Raw genomic sequence first — 13,799 nt, 5'->3', positions numbered from 1 at the left:
AAATGTAACGGGTATTCCCTGTGAATACAGACGCTACTACTGCTGTGTATACCTGTATGGCTCTCAGGAACCTAAGCCTCCGCTCGGGAGCCTGGGGAACACACATATAACAATCTCGTGGTGCAACGCCTCCACCTGAGAGGGATCCCAACGGAGTGGGAGGAGGCCCTCACAGGAAACAATCACGGTAAGCAAAATAGAGTAGTAGGAGATATTCGGGCACTGCATACAGTGAAAAGTGAGGTTGGAGTAATCTTGAAAAAATACTTTATTGTGGCATATAAGCCAAAATGAAAAGCACAGAGTCTCCCCTGACGCGTTTCTAGCCTCTCAAAGAAAGAGCCCTGAGAGGTGAGAAACGCGTCCGGGGAGACTCTGTGCTTTTAATTTTGGCTTATATGCCACAATAAAGTATTTTTTCAAGATTACTCCAGCCTCACTTTTCACTGTATGCAGTGCCCGAATATCTCCTACTACTCTATGTTGCTGTCTCATTCGGAGCACGCTGGGGGGCGGCATATCTTCACCTCCTGTGGTGTCTGGGGGGTGGTCGGCTGACGGTGTGAGCTGCAAGGCGAGTTTGTGGCGGTCCCGGTAGAGAGACACAGGCTGTCAGGAACCAGCATGGGCGGGTCGCAGAATGATGACGTCATAGCGTCGCTACTTCCCATTGGGTCTTCACGCTGAAACAAGAAGCTGGCAGCGCTGCGAGTTCCTCCCGAGTGATTGACTGCCCTGCACGCCGGTTCTATCATCATCGAGGATCAGCTTTCAGTTAAGTGTCCCCCCTGTTCATTCATTATATTAATTTGCCGGTATGCCTCTGTTATACACATTAGATATTCCTTAGTGCCATTACCAGACACGGAGTGGGGCACCCGGTCATATTCATAAGGGGGTGACACATACTGGTCTGGGATTTACATCACACATGAACTTCAACCTTCACCGTGGCCCCATCCACCCATTATTACTATTCAATTGTTCATCATTTCACCACATCCGCTGCCATTGCTTTGGAGCACACAGAGGGGAGCTCCTCTCCTATTTTTTCTAATCACGGTAAGCATACGGTTGTAAAACAGGACTGACTTTACTACATATATGCGCATAACATACCAATCACATAACATTCAATGTTAGCACTGCAGTAGGATATAACGTAATCCCCCACACCGTGTCCACAGTATAACCCCACCTTGTCCCGTGGTCAGCGCTGCCACTATGTGCGAATACACGTGTGTAACGTTACCTGCTCAGTGCGACGGCACCTGGGCGTTAAAGGGTCTCCGCAAAGGATCCGACGACCTTTCTGGCGATGTCCGGTTCCTCCGGGGAGATGATCGTCAGGGCGGTCCACCCTGGGTACAGTTCCGCTCTCTGTGGAGCAGGCTTGATCCCAAGCCTCTGGATGAGAAGTGCAGCGTCTGCTGTGTCCCTAACTAGCACATAATAGTAAGGGGCAGGATCCCTAATCTGGGGCCTGTCCCTGAAGCAACACAAGCTACTAGGTGGCTCAGAGCTAACTGGGGCCTAGGGGGCTTCTGGCCTAGTGCAGTGAGTCACTGACCCCTGCACCCTCACCTCCTTCCCCTAGCCTCTCCTGGCGGTGACTAGCGTGGGCTCAGCATGCCAAATGTATCCAATCTCCTCTGCAGGGAGATCCTACAGCCCTATTAGCTACCTGGCATCACCTGCCCCTGTGCACCCTGGGGGCTGTATTCTTCTTGGGAGCTATTCTCCCATTGGCCGCCTCGCGCGCACTTCCTTTGCGCATGCGCCAACCTCCGTAATGGCCACCGGCTGCTGGGACAAATTGCGCAACCACAAGGAAGATGGCGACGCCCCTCGCGGGAGCCGCCGAGAGTCCCCAACAGTGCGCCCAGCTCCCGGAACCCGATGGACACGCTCCGATCGGCCCCCACTCCTGCGGCCATCCAATGAGTCCGCCACTTTGCTCGGCGGCACCCGCGATCACCACAGGCAGGGGGGACCTGGCTACTTACTGTATCTGCTTTTTATTCATACTATGGAACTGTACAGTATGTTACTATGTTACACTATGAGGACTTTACTGGTCTTTTGGCTGCTAATCTCCAACTCTCTTTATACTTTTCTAGATGGTTATGTTGTGACACAATCCTGAGCCATTAAAGTTTTGCAGTGTTTGAAATGAAGTTCCTGTTTGAGAATGGACCATATGTGTTTTTTGGTGCCCCTGTCTTCTACGACTCCTTTGGGGTTAATGATTTAGGTTTGAAAAAGCTGATACTAAATCCTGTATATTTGTCCAAAAAAAACTGATCATTCCAATTCTGTTTTATATACAGGCTCATTCTAAAATCCAACACATATAGATTAAGTAACCTCCGGTCAGCACCTCCAGAGCAGCACTGCCCACTACCAGCACCTCCAGAGCAGCGCTGCCCACTGCCAGCACCTCCAGAGCAGCACTGCCCACTGCCAGCACCTCCAGAGCAGCACTGCCCACTGCCAGCACCTCCAGAGCAGCACTGCCCACTGCCAGCACCCCCAGAGCAGCGCTGCCCACTGCCAGCATGTATCCACGCTTGTTAAGTGAGTAGAGGAGATATTTTGGTGTCTTTGAAATCTGCAAGGAGGGAATATCTGATTATTTTGCAGTTATGCGAGTCAAACACCCAAACTCATCTTGTTTTCCTATAGAACCATCAGCAGGTAAGAAGATAATATATCTTCACCTCTGTCATGTTCTGCCAGAAGGGCTAGTAATACATTTCTTTACAAGAGGTATTATATTATACCAATATCAGAGGAGGTGATATCACAAGAAGCGCCCCCACTCCCAGCTTTACATGATGGATTTTCCTTTTCTTGTTGCCAGGTTTCCCAGTGGATGTGCTGGAGAGGTTAGAGATTAAGTCGGAGAAAGAAGAGACCGACACAGAGGAACATCTGACCCCAATAAAGGAAGAAATAGATGCATTTCCTATTTGTGGTAAGTACCCTTACATCCTCACTTATCTGTATTCAGTATGTTTAAAAATGGACTGAAATGTCTGCAATATTTTGGGAAATAATATTAAAGCGTGCATACAATTATAAGATACCTGTCCTAATGAAAAAAATCATTTGTCTAAGGCAGGGGGGCGCAAGCTTTTTTTCCTTCGCCCCCTGCCGGATGTCCTCCTCTCTGTGCGACCCCTCCCTTCTCCTCCTTACCTTGATTCACGGCGCCTGGGCATCGTGATGGCACGTTGCCATAGCAACGTGACGTCACATAACCCAGCGGCGTCATTTCAGCCCGCGTTGCCATTGTTCCGCGTCTCCAGATGCCGGCTGAATCAAGGTTAGTATGGTTTAATTTAAGTGCCTTCGGGAAGCACGCTGGGCCTCTGTAAACCCTGCGCCAACCGCCGGTAATCTCGCGCCCCCCTTGGGGGTCGTGCACCCCTAGTTTGCCCACCGCTGTTCTAAGGTTATATTGGGAATATTATTGTTATTGAGGTTTGAACATTGGTAGCTCCAAAATGTTTTCAGCACTTGGGGGTAAGAACTTCTTCAGCACTCAAAGGGTTAATAATAAAGTAAAATCAATCACTTCACCCCTCCCCCATAGGGATAAGTATAAAGTATTTCTGTATACTGATATCACAAGAAGCGCCCCCACTCCCAGCTTTACATGATGGGTTTCCCCTTTCTTGTTGTCAGGTTTCCCAGTGATTGTACTGGAGAGTTTAGAGATTAAGTCGGAGAAAGAAGAGACCGACACAGGGAAACATCTGACCCCAATAAAGGAAGAAATAGATGCATTTCCTGTTTGTGGTAAGTACCCTTACATCCTCACTTATCTGTATTCAGTATGTTTAAAAATGGACTGAAATGTCTGCAATATTTTGGGAAATAATATTAAAGCGTGCATACAATTATAAGATACCTGTACTAATGAAAAAAATGATTCATCTAAGGTTATATTGAGGATATTAGTGTTATTGAGGTTTGAACATTGGTAGCTCCAAAATGTTTTCAGCACTTGGGGGTAAAAACTTCTTCAGCACTCAAAGGGTTATTAATAAAGTAAAATCAATCACTTCACCCCTCCCCCATAGGGATCAGTATAGAGTATTTCTGTATACTGATATCACAAGAAGCGCCCCCACTCCCAGCTTTACATGATGGATTTCCCTTTTCTTATTGCCAGTTTTCCCAGTGGTTGTACTGGAGAGTTTAGAGATTAAGTCAGAGAAAGAAGAACCGAACCCAGAGGAACATCTGACACCAATAAAGAGTGAAACTGTTCCATTTCCTGTCTCTGGTGAGTACCTTTTCCCCTTTGTCTGCACAAAGGGGTGTTATCTTGTTACAAGAAGCATGGTCACATTTAGTGAATATTCATGGTTCATTGCCTCTCATAGGAAGTCCCCAGGCCTGCTGGGTGTTCTGGGACAAGCCACATGCAGCAGAGTTAGAAGTGCAATATGGCACACAAACACGTATAAAAGGTTGGAATTGCAGAGTTATAGGTATCGGACCATCAATAGATACAATAAAACGCATTTGGGAAAACAAATTCACAGAACAAAGAAAAGATCTTTTTGTTCACAGACTCACCAGATTAAACCTCACCCACCCAGCGTACATCTCCGTTGCTCCAAAGGCGCACAGCCTGATGAGGGCCCACCCAAGAACTGCTCCCCTCTGCACAGGAACAGCGTGCTAAGGGTTAACATGTGCTTGTTCTTTGTTGAATTTGCAGCCCCACCCACTGGAATGTTAATGAGCCAAGGGGACAAAGAAAAGATCTTTTTGTTCACAGACGCACCAGATTCAACCTCACCCACCCAGCGTACATCTGCATTGCTCCAAAGGCGCACAGACTTTGACGCAGCCGAAGGGCAGCCAAACGGCGTGAGCCGTTTTCTGCCGTTCGCTGATGTTAGTTGATGTTAAAGCTGCTCTATTTCTATCTGAAACACATAAGCCCTTTATTCCCTGTACCCAATTTTCCAACTTTTCTGTCCATGAAATGTCTATGAATTCCCTGTATAACCCTGTTCTTTTATCGTAACCATGTATTTTTTATAACTCTGTGCCCAGGACATACTTGAAAACGATGTGTCTGCATCTACCATTCACATGAGTGGTTGTACAGTTTTTGCTATCAGCACAGTGTAGAACAGTTTTAGAATAGCGGTCTTACATTGGTCCTATTACTATATCAATAGTAGGCTGTATACTTACAGCATGGGATCCTGAATATCTATCAAGGATCCCCCATATGTTCCATCTACGTAGCTGTCTCAGCTATGTTATATAAGATTCACAGTCACGTGCTGTTTGATCTGCCCTTTATTTTAAACCCCATTATTTTATTCATTGTTTGATAATAAAGTATTTTAATATTATCACTATACATTAGCAGTGATTGAGTGCTTATATACCAGGTCTCCCTTTTCTCTTGTATACTCTATCTCCCTTACCTAGTTAGCACCTCACCGTGGTTCACCTTAGCTGTGCGGGAGTTCCTCTTTGTGTGTAGCTATTTTTTACAAGCGTTCTATTGATGACCTGATTATGATTTGGGAAGGGGATTCACATTCACTGGACACTTTAATTAATACTCTTAATTCCAATATGTTGAATCTTAACTTTACTTATGAACCCCATATTAATCACATAAATTATTTAGATATCACTTTATTTATTGACCTTACAGGAGAAATACAGACTGACATTTATAGGAAACAGAATTCCAGAAATACCTTTCTTAAAGCGGATAGCAATCACCCCAGGTCACTCATCCGGGGTATACCCAAGGGCCAATTTCTCCGCCTAAGGCGGCTTTACTCTAACGAGGATTATTTTGATCAACAGGACACTGAATTAGCAAAAAGATTTTCTGTCAGGGGCTGCAGAACAGGGGTTACAGAGGAGGCTTACATGAATGGCAAACTCTGTACTCATGCTGAGTTACTGTCTAATGGTTCAACTGGTTCTAGGCAGGGGATTTAAATAAAGGAGAGACTGGGCACTCCCGAAGGGTCCAATCCGCTGTTTATTACACGGCATAGATCAAATCCACTCAAACATCCAGAAACATTGGGAAGTGCTCACCTTGGAGGAAGACCTTAAAGAGTCAATTGAACAAGGACCAATATTTGCAGTTAGAAAGGCTAAATCCTTGGCAAACTATCTTTCACCTAGTTTATTTACCTCCAGGTCAGACCGTGTTCATGAATCAAATTTAATACATGTTTTTTTCCAAATGTGGTAAATGTGTATTTGTTGCTATGCCAATCCTATCAAAACTATTGATATTGTACAAAGTAAGAAAACACACACAATTCCAGTTTTTATTCATTGTAATTTTGTGATTTATTACTTAACCTGCGGTTGTGGTCGAGGATTCGTTGGGCGGACAATCAGACCAGTGAAGGTCAGAATTATGGAGCACATTCGTTCTATTACAAAACTAGATCAGATGCTCCCAGTTTCCAAACATTTTACAAATTGTACATTGGGAAACTTGTCCACCTTTCATTTTCCAGCGATTGAATCTATACCTGTTCTTACACGTGGGGATTGAATCTATACCTGTCCCTACACGTGGGGATTGAATCTATACCTGTTCCTACACGAGGGGATTGAATCTATACCTGTCCCTACATGAGGGGATTGAATCTATACCTGTTCCTACACGAGGGGATTGAATCTATACCTGTCCCTACACGAGGGGATTGAATCTATACCTGTCCCTACACGAGGGGATTGAATCTATACCTGTCCCTACACGAGGGGGTGATAGAATTAAACAGCTTAAATCAGCGTGAGATGTTTTGGACCCACTCACTTAATACTCTATCCCCTTTTGGGATTAATACAGAATGGGACCTAAAACATTTTCTCTAAGCTATATTATTCCTTTGCCCATTCTCAGGTTATATAATACTGTGTGTGATTCATATACATTTGTTTCTAACATTGAGATACATATGTGTCTCTCCTAGTCACATTTGATGAGTAGTATTGTATCCTTAATGTGGCAATTTTCTCAGTGTGGTTTATTTAATTACATCTTATTCATTATGTATATTTCCCTTATCAAGATTCAAATTGTTCTTTGCCTTGGTAGTTGAGTTTACATTTATTATATGTATATTATCACGTGATTATATTATTTGGTGTTACAGTTAATTTAATCTAAGAATTTTTTTCCCTCCACATCCTATACACTTTTAAATTACTTTTATTATATGTATATTATTACATGATTATATTATATTATTTGGTGTTACAGTTAATTTAATTAATATAAGATAATGTTATTCTCTCCACATCCTATCCACTTTTAAATTTGATGCTTTTTCATTGAATTGTTATTGTCCTTATGAGTCTATTTAAGTTTATTGTTATTGTATTCTTTATTGTGTCCTTTTGCTGGATTTCTCCCCAACAGTTATACGGCCTTCTTTCCGTGGTTACATTTTCCCCGGACTGTTTTGTTCCCATGGGACGTTTTTACCTGGGATTCAGGTAGGCAGTGTTTCCGGCGCGGAGTGTCTATAACGTGACACTCTCTAGACTCAGGAAAACACTCTGTGATAAAGCTTCCATGCGAGAAACGCGTTGGAGGTTTCTCTTTTAACTTGGGCTGTGTGTCTCAATAAATCTTATTTTATCTACTTTTGCCTCCAGTTCTTCTTTTCTACAATGTTTTGAATGTGAGAGGAGAAGGAAAGAGAGGAGTCAAATATTACACCAAGTACGCCTGCTTGGGAAATTATATGAATAGTATTTGTGACTGACAAAATATGACACAAAATGGAGCAGTTTAGTTTGTGGGTCTTATGGCAGAAGATTACATGGGCAGTGTAGTCGCTGCATCACTTAGATTGTAAGCTCTCCAGGGCAGGGATTTCCGTTCCTATTGTCTGATTGTGTTTGTTGCACTTATTGTATTATAATTCCCTGTACTGTATTGTTTCTGCTGTAAAGCGCCGAGTACACTGCGGGCCTTATATAAATAAAGACATACATACATGGGCATCTACAGTATCTTTACACTATAGGTGGCTGTCTGGTTTAGTTGATATTATTAACGCACTAATATGATAGACCAGGAGTTCCTTAACTTTACTTCTCATGGACATTTTCAGTGTTAATTATTTGGAGGATGTACATGTATCCTTAAATAATGAATACAGTAATAAATACAAGTTCTATATGTGTCAATGATTTCACTGAGAGAGCTGCTACAAATACATTTCAGGCCTTCGGGGACCACCACAGTCATTAGGGGTCACTGGGTGTCCATGTGCCACAATTTTAAAACCCTGGGTAAGAGAATATTTTGTTAATTAAGTATTGGTGAAATAGATTCTTTAGTGTTTTGGATTTGTAATTTGCGTTCAGTAATTTGATTTACAGATTTGAAAACATTTGTTCTGTATTTTTTGTTTACTTCTGTTAGAGAACGGCCTGAATGAGGAACAGAACTTGAGCTCTGATGCATCCAGAAGCTGTCTGACTCCTCACAGCCCAGAAGTGCCAAAAAACAATGATTCCTGCCACATTTTAGAAACGTGCAAGGAACCAGTGCCACATGATGGTGAATTTACAGACCTTGTACAGCACACAGCGGAGACAGACTCTAAATATGGGTCCAGCAAAAGGTATGCGAGAGATGCAAGAAGAAGCCGTGGTGCTCAGCCTTTTCTCTGTTGTCAGTGTGGCAAAAGCTTCTCACTGGACAGGGACCTGCTCACACACCTTTGTGTCCCCACTAGAGAGCAAACCTTTACATGTACAAATGGTGGGAGCAGTTTCTCACTGAAGGCGAAACTACTTTCACACCAGATGATTCAGACAGCAGTGACTCCTTTTACTTGTATAGTGTGTGGGAAACAGTTAGGTACTAAGAGGACCCTCCTCAATCATCAGAGGGTTCATACAGGGGAGAAACCATTCACATGTTCAGAGTGTGGGAAACAATTAAGTACTAAGAGCCACCTCCTCAGACACCAGATAACTCATACAGGAGAAAAACCATTCACATGTACAGAGTGTGGGAAACAATTCAATACTAAGAGCCACCTCCTCATACACCAGATAACTCATACAGGAGAAAAACCATTCACATGTACAGAGTGTGGGAAACAATTCAGTACTAAGAGCCACCTCCTCATACACCGGATGACTCATACAGGAGAAAAACCATTCACATGTACAGAGTGTGGGAAACAATTTAGTATTAAGGGAAACCTCCTCAGACACCAGATGACTCATACAGGAGAAAAACCATTCACATGTACAGAGTGTGGGAAACAATTCACATTTAATAGCTGTCTCCTCAGACACCAGATGACTCATACAAGAGAGAAAACATTCACATATGCAGAGTGTAGTAAAAGGTTTTCTCTGAAGGTGGAGCTCCTCAACCATGAACAGATTCATACAGGGGAGAAATCCTTCACATGTACAGAGTGTGGGAAACAATTCAGTATTAAGAGCAACCTCCTCAGACACCAGTTGACTCATACAAGGGAGAAACCATTCACATGTGCAGAGTGTAGTAAAAGCTTTTCTCGGAAGACAGAGCTCCTCAACCACGAGCGGATTCATACAGGGGAGAAACCATTCACATGTACAGAGTGTGGGAAACAATTCAGAATGAAGAGCAGTCTCCTCATACACCAGATGACTCATACAGGGGAGAAACCATTCACATGTTCAGAGTGTGGGAAACAATTCAGTACTAAGAGAAACCTCCTCAGACACCAGATAACTCATACAGGAGAAAAACCATTCACATGTGCAGTGTGTAGTAAAAGCTTTTCTCTGAATACGACTCTCCTCAACCATGAGCGGATTCATACAGGGGAGAAACCATTCACATGTACAGAGTGTAGTAAAAGATTTTCTACAAAGGCGGAGCTCCTCAAGCATGAGCGGATTCATACAGGGGAGAAACCCTTCACATGTACAGAGTGTGAGAAAAGCTTTTCTCAAATGAGCCACCTCCTCAGACACCACAGTATTCATACACGGGAGAAACCATTTCCATGTACATAGTGTGGGGAAAGCTTTTCACAGAGGATCAGCCTCCCTACACACATGAGGATTCATACATGAGATAAAATATGTGATTGTTCACAGTAGGGTTTGGCAATATACCAGTAGCATAGTAATACTGCAGTAATAAAATTGACGGTAACGCAATACTTGCCATTCCTATCAGCAGCTGCAGAGTGGGGGTGCGTCTGGCAGAGAGGCATGGGGGTGGGGACTGTGTCAGAGAGGGGACTGAGTGTGGGTCTGGTAGAGACAGTGGAGTGGGAGTGGGAGTGAGTCTGGGAGCTCCTTGACTTACACATGCTGCAGCTATAAGGAACCCTCCTGCTGGTAATCTCACCCCTCCATATTAACCACCTCCCCTCTGCCATGCCTCTTATCCCTTCCCTTCCACCATGACTCAACCCCTTTCTCTCCTCCCCCGTATTACTCTCGGCTCTCACCCGTGCCTCTTGACCTCCTTCCCCATGCCCATTAACTCACGCCTCCTCATGCCCTATTAATGTGTACAGGAGAAGGGGGGTTGAGGGGGTAATTGTAAATTTTCTTACTGTGCACCCCAAAACTGGAACCACTTACCGGAGACTCTCGCATCCACCACCAGTTTAAGTTCTTTTAAAACTAAGGCTGTCTCACATTTTAATCTGGTCTGTAACTGTTACATATGCCTAGAATATATATTATCTTTAACTGTGCATGCAATGTCTTGTATATAATATATACCCTGTTCACTTATGTAACTGTATTTGTAACCATGTATTATTTGTCATCTTAACTCTGTGCCCAGGAAATAAATGAAAACGAGAGTGTGGGTGTAGTTAGTGTAACATTTTCATTGAAATATTTTTTATTTTTTAAATTAAAATATACTAAAATGTATTTGCTTTTTTACATGTTATTTAGAATGAAATGCATTTGTATAAGAAATATGTTTCACAATAAATGACTTTGAACATTGAGAACTTTTGCTTTTTTGCTTTCTATTGGGTGTTAATATATTGCTGAATATTATCACGATAAATTACTTAATACTCTTTTATGGTGGGAAGTATTTTTGTTATTGTCTAACCCTAGTTCAGAGTGTTGGAAACAATTCAGTACAAAGTGTGACCTCCTGTCACACCCAAGTATTTACATGGGAGAAACCATTTGCTTGTTCAGTGTGGGAAACAATTCAGTGTTAAGGTCACCTCTTCAGATACCAACAAATTCATACAGGGAGAGGCCTTTCACATGGACAGAGTATAGGAAAAACGTTTCTTGGATGAATGACCTCACACACCACATGATTCTCACAGGGGAAATAATGTGCTTGTTCAGAGTGTGGTAAACCATTTTATACAAAGTGGGACCTCTTGTTACACCAGCAGATTTACACAAGGGAGCAACTTTTTAATTGTACAGAATTTGGGAAACATTTCAGCACTGAGAGGCACCTCAACACACCAAACAATTCATAAAAGGGGATTACATCATAATCAATTCTGTAATAGGAGGACAGTCCTCAGACACCAGAGCATTTACACAGGGGAGAAACCTTTCCCATGTGCAGAGTGTATACAATGTTTCTCAGTAAGAAAACCTTGTCACCCAAGTGTTTACACAGGGTAGGTATCTATGTATCTATATCTTTATTTATATAGTGCCTTTAGTGTACATAGAGCTTCACAGAACTAATACATGTGACAATCATATAAATAATACAAATAAAACATAAGTGCTTCAGACATAAAACTGACATTTAAGAAAAGGAGTCCCTGCTCCAAAGAGCTTACAATCTAATTGGTAGAAGAACGTACAGAGACGGTAGGAGGGTGTTCTGGTAAGTGTGTCTGCAAGGGGTCAAAGTTTATGTACGAGTTGTAAATTATCAGCCATGGTGCTACTCGTATGTTTCGTTACGCAGGTGGGTCTTAAAGGTGGATAGAGAGGGTGCTAGTCGGATACAGCGGGGAAGGGCTTTCCAGAGGTGTGGGACAGTCGGTGGGAAAGGCGTCGCATGCGGCTCCCTTTGCAGGGCACCGCCATCTTAGAGGCAATTGCACATGCGCAGGATGCTGCGCATTCGCAGGACAAGCACGTACATGGCAGCCTATAGGAAGAGGCTCCAAGCAGGGACAACATATCCAATGAGCCTCTGGGACAGAGTCACATAGCGCATATCTGCCAATAGGGCTCCTGAATCCTGCTCTGCAGATAGATACTTTTTGTTCGCTGCAAGCCATGCCAGTTGGAGCAGGGACAAGGAAGGGGTAAGAGGTATGTGCCGGTGTCTGTGGCATCTGCAATAGGCCAGATATCCCCTATTAGGCCCCAACTCGGCCCGACTCCCCTGTGGAGCAGCTGGTTGCTGCAGGGACACTGCCCTGTAGAATCAGAGCATAGGAACAAAGCCAGGACGTGGCTCCATCCTGGATCAGGTTGATCTGGGACCAGATCATCCATTTATGACCACAGAGACTAAGGTGATACAATTTACGCGGGGCCCACCCAATCTAGAGGCGGGGCATCGCGGTTTATCACTTCGGATCCGTGGATCCCATATTCATCCTTGCTACGCCTAGTTGTGGACATACCCGGCTGATATCTCATCTCACCACGTGCACCAACCATACATGGGCTTTTGGGGCAGCGCTGTCACACACACGTGGGAGGGTGATTGACTCCGTGGACACTAGACTGTTGGGTGCTCTGGGGCATTTTAGTACTTGGGCGTAAACCCAAGAGGATGAGGACACGGTGCAAAGGGGAGCACGGTGAAGGGGTACGACCCTGTGAGGCTTGTATGTTTTGGAGTGTTATTATTATTAGTATGTGCAGTAAAACTGTTATACCTACACAAGTGTGTTTTTTGTTTCAAACTTTTTTATTGGTTTTCAAAGGGATAAACAAATTAGTAATATAACAGCGTTTAAAGGGGGTATCTTTACAGCATTTTTTATATACATAGAACCAGAACCTTGTACTCCAACAGAACCAGCTGTATCTGTACTAATTCCAGAGATTCCTTAAACCATGAACCCTTTTTCAATTTTTCTTTGCAAGGCCGAGTCCCTGTGCATATCCCTTGTGAAAAGCGTAAATGAAAAACAGTCGGAGGTTATTTTGAAACAGAATAACACGTGAATTTATTCAAGTCAAGTGCACAACGGAGACAGCTTTTTGAAAAAAAGCTCTCTAACAATAACACGGTATGCCATATATTTATACCCTAAATACTAAAAAGTGTCCTCCCTCAATGGGGGCTTGCGCGTCACTAATATTACCTCATTTGTAATACATAACAATATTACAGCCGATGTCATTTTGTAATACATAATAATACTGGATAACTGTCTGTCAGCTAAAAAACATTATGGGGTTAAATGGGATGTGCCTATTCTGCCACCTGGCATATTGTATGAGAATTAGTTTCTCTGTAAGAATCTGAGCTTATCTCACGGGTTCTCACAACCTCTAGCCTGTTTACACTTTTAATTTGAAGCTGATTGGATGAGGAAAGATCAATAAAGTCAGCTAAGAGCGAAAACATACCCTTCTCTGCTTCACACATTTGTTTATACAGAAATGAAACACAGAAATTAGACTCACAAAGACAAGACAGAGACAAGACAAGATGGCAGATTGAAATATTCACACAAAATGGCTTCATCCTAAATGCTGTTATGTTGTTATGCCAGACCCCATAATGTCTCAACTTCGTCAGTCCCTCCTCTAATTCTTTAAAACATTGTTTTTTTTGAGAATTA

The 13,799-nt window shown here is 43.1% G+C and overlaps 1 protein-coding gene across 1 annotated transcript; it reads left to right on the top strand.

The window, feature by feature from the left end:
* The first annotated feature begins 584 nt into the window (after positions 1-584).
* On the top strand, positions 585-10,978 carry LOC142488056 (uncharacterized). Its single transcript, XM_075588424.1, has 5 exons — positions 585-2,577; positions 2,864-2,977; positions 3,691-3,804; positions 4,181-4,294; positions 8,450-10,978. Exons 1-5 carry the CDS (start codon positions 2,559-2,561, stop codon positions 10,048-10,050), a joined length of 1,962 nt encoding a protein of 653 aa, XP_075444539.1. The 5' UTR covers positions 585-2,558; the 3' UTR covers positions 10,051-10,978.
* The last annotated feature ends 2,821 nt before the right edge of the window (positions 10,979-13,799 follow it).

The sequence above is a fragment of the Ascaphus truei genome, chromosome 2 (assembly GCF_040206685.1).
Source record: "Ascaphus truei isolate aAscTru1 chromosome 2, aAscTru1.hap1, whole genome shotgun sequence".
Taxonomy (NCBI): Eukaryota; Metazoa; Chordata; class Amphibia; order Anura; family Ascaphidae; genus Ascaphus; species Ascaphus truei.
This window is presented reverse-complemented; position numbering and strand designations above follow the sequence as displayed.

Bases quoted from the DNA above. Each gene is read 5' to 3' on its own strand.
- LOC142488056 (XM_075588424.1), top strand. The intron at 2,978-3,690 runs GTAAGTACCCTT...TCTTGTTGTCAG, and splicing joins AGATGCATTTCCTATTTGTG to GTTTCCCAGTGATTGTACTG. The intron at 3,805-4,180 runs GTAAGTACCCTT...TCTTATTGCCAG, and splicing joins AGATGCATTTCCTGTTTGTG to TTTTCCCAGTGGTTGTACTG.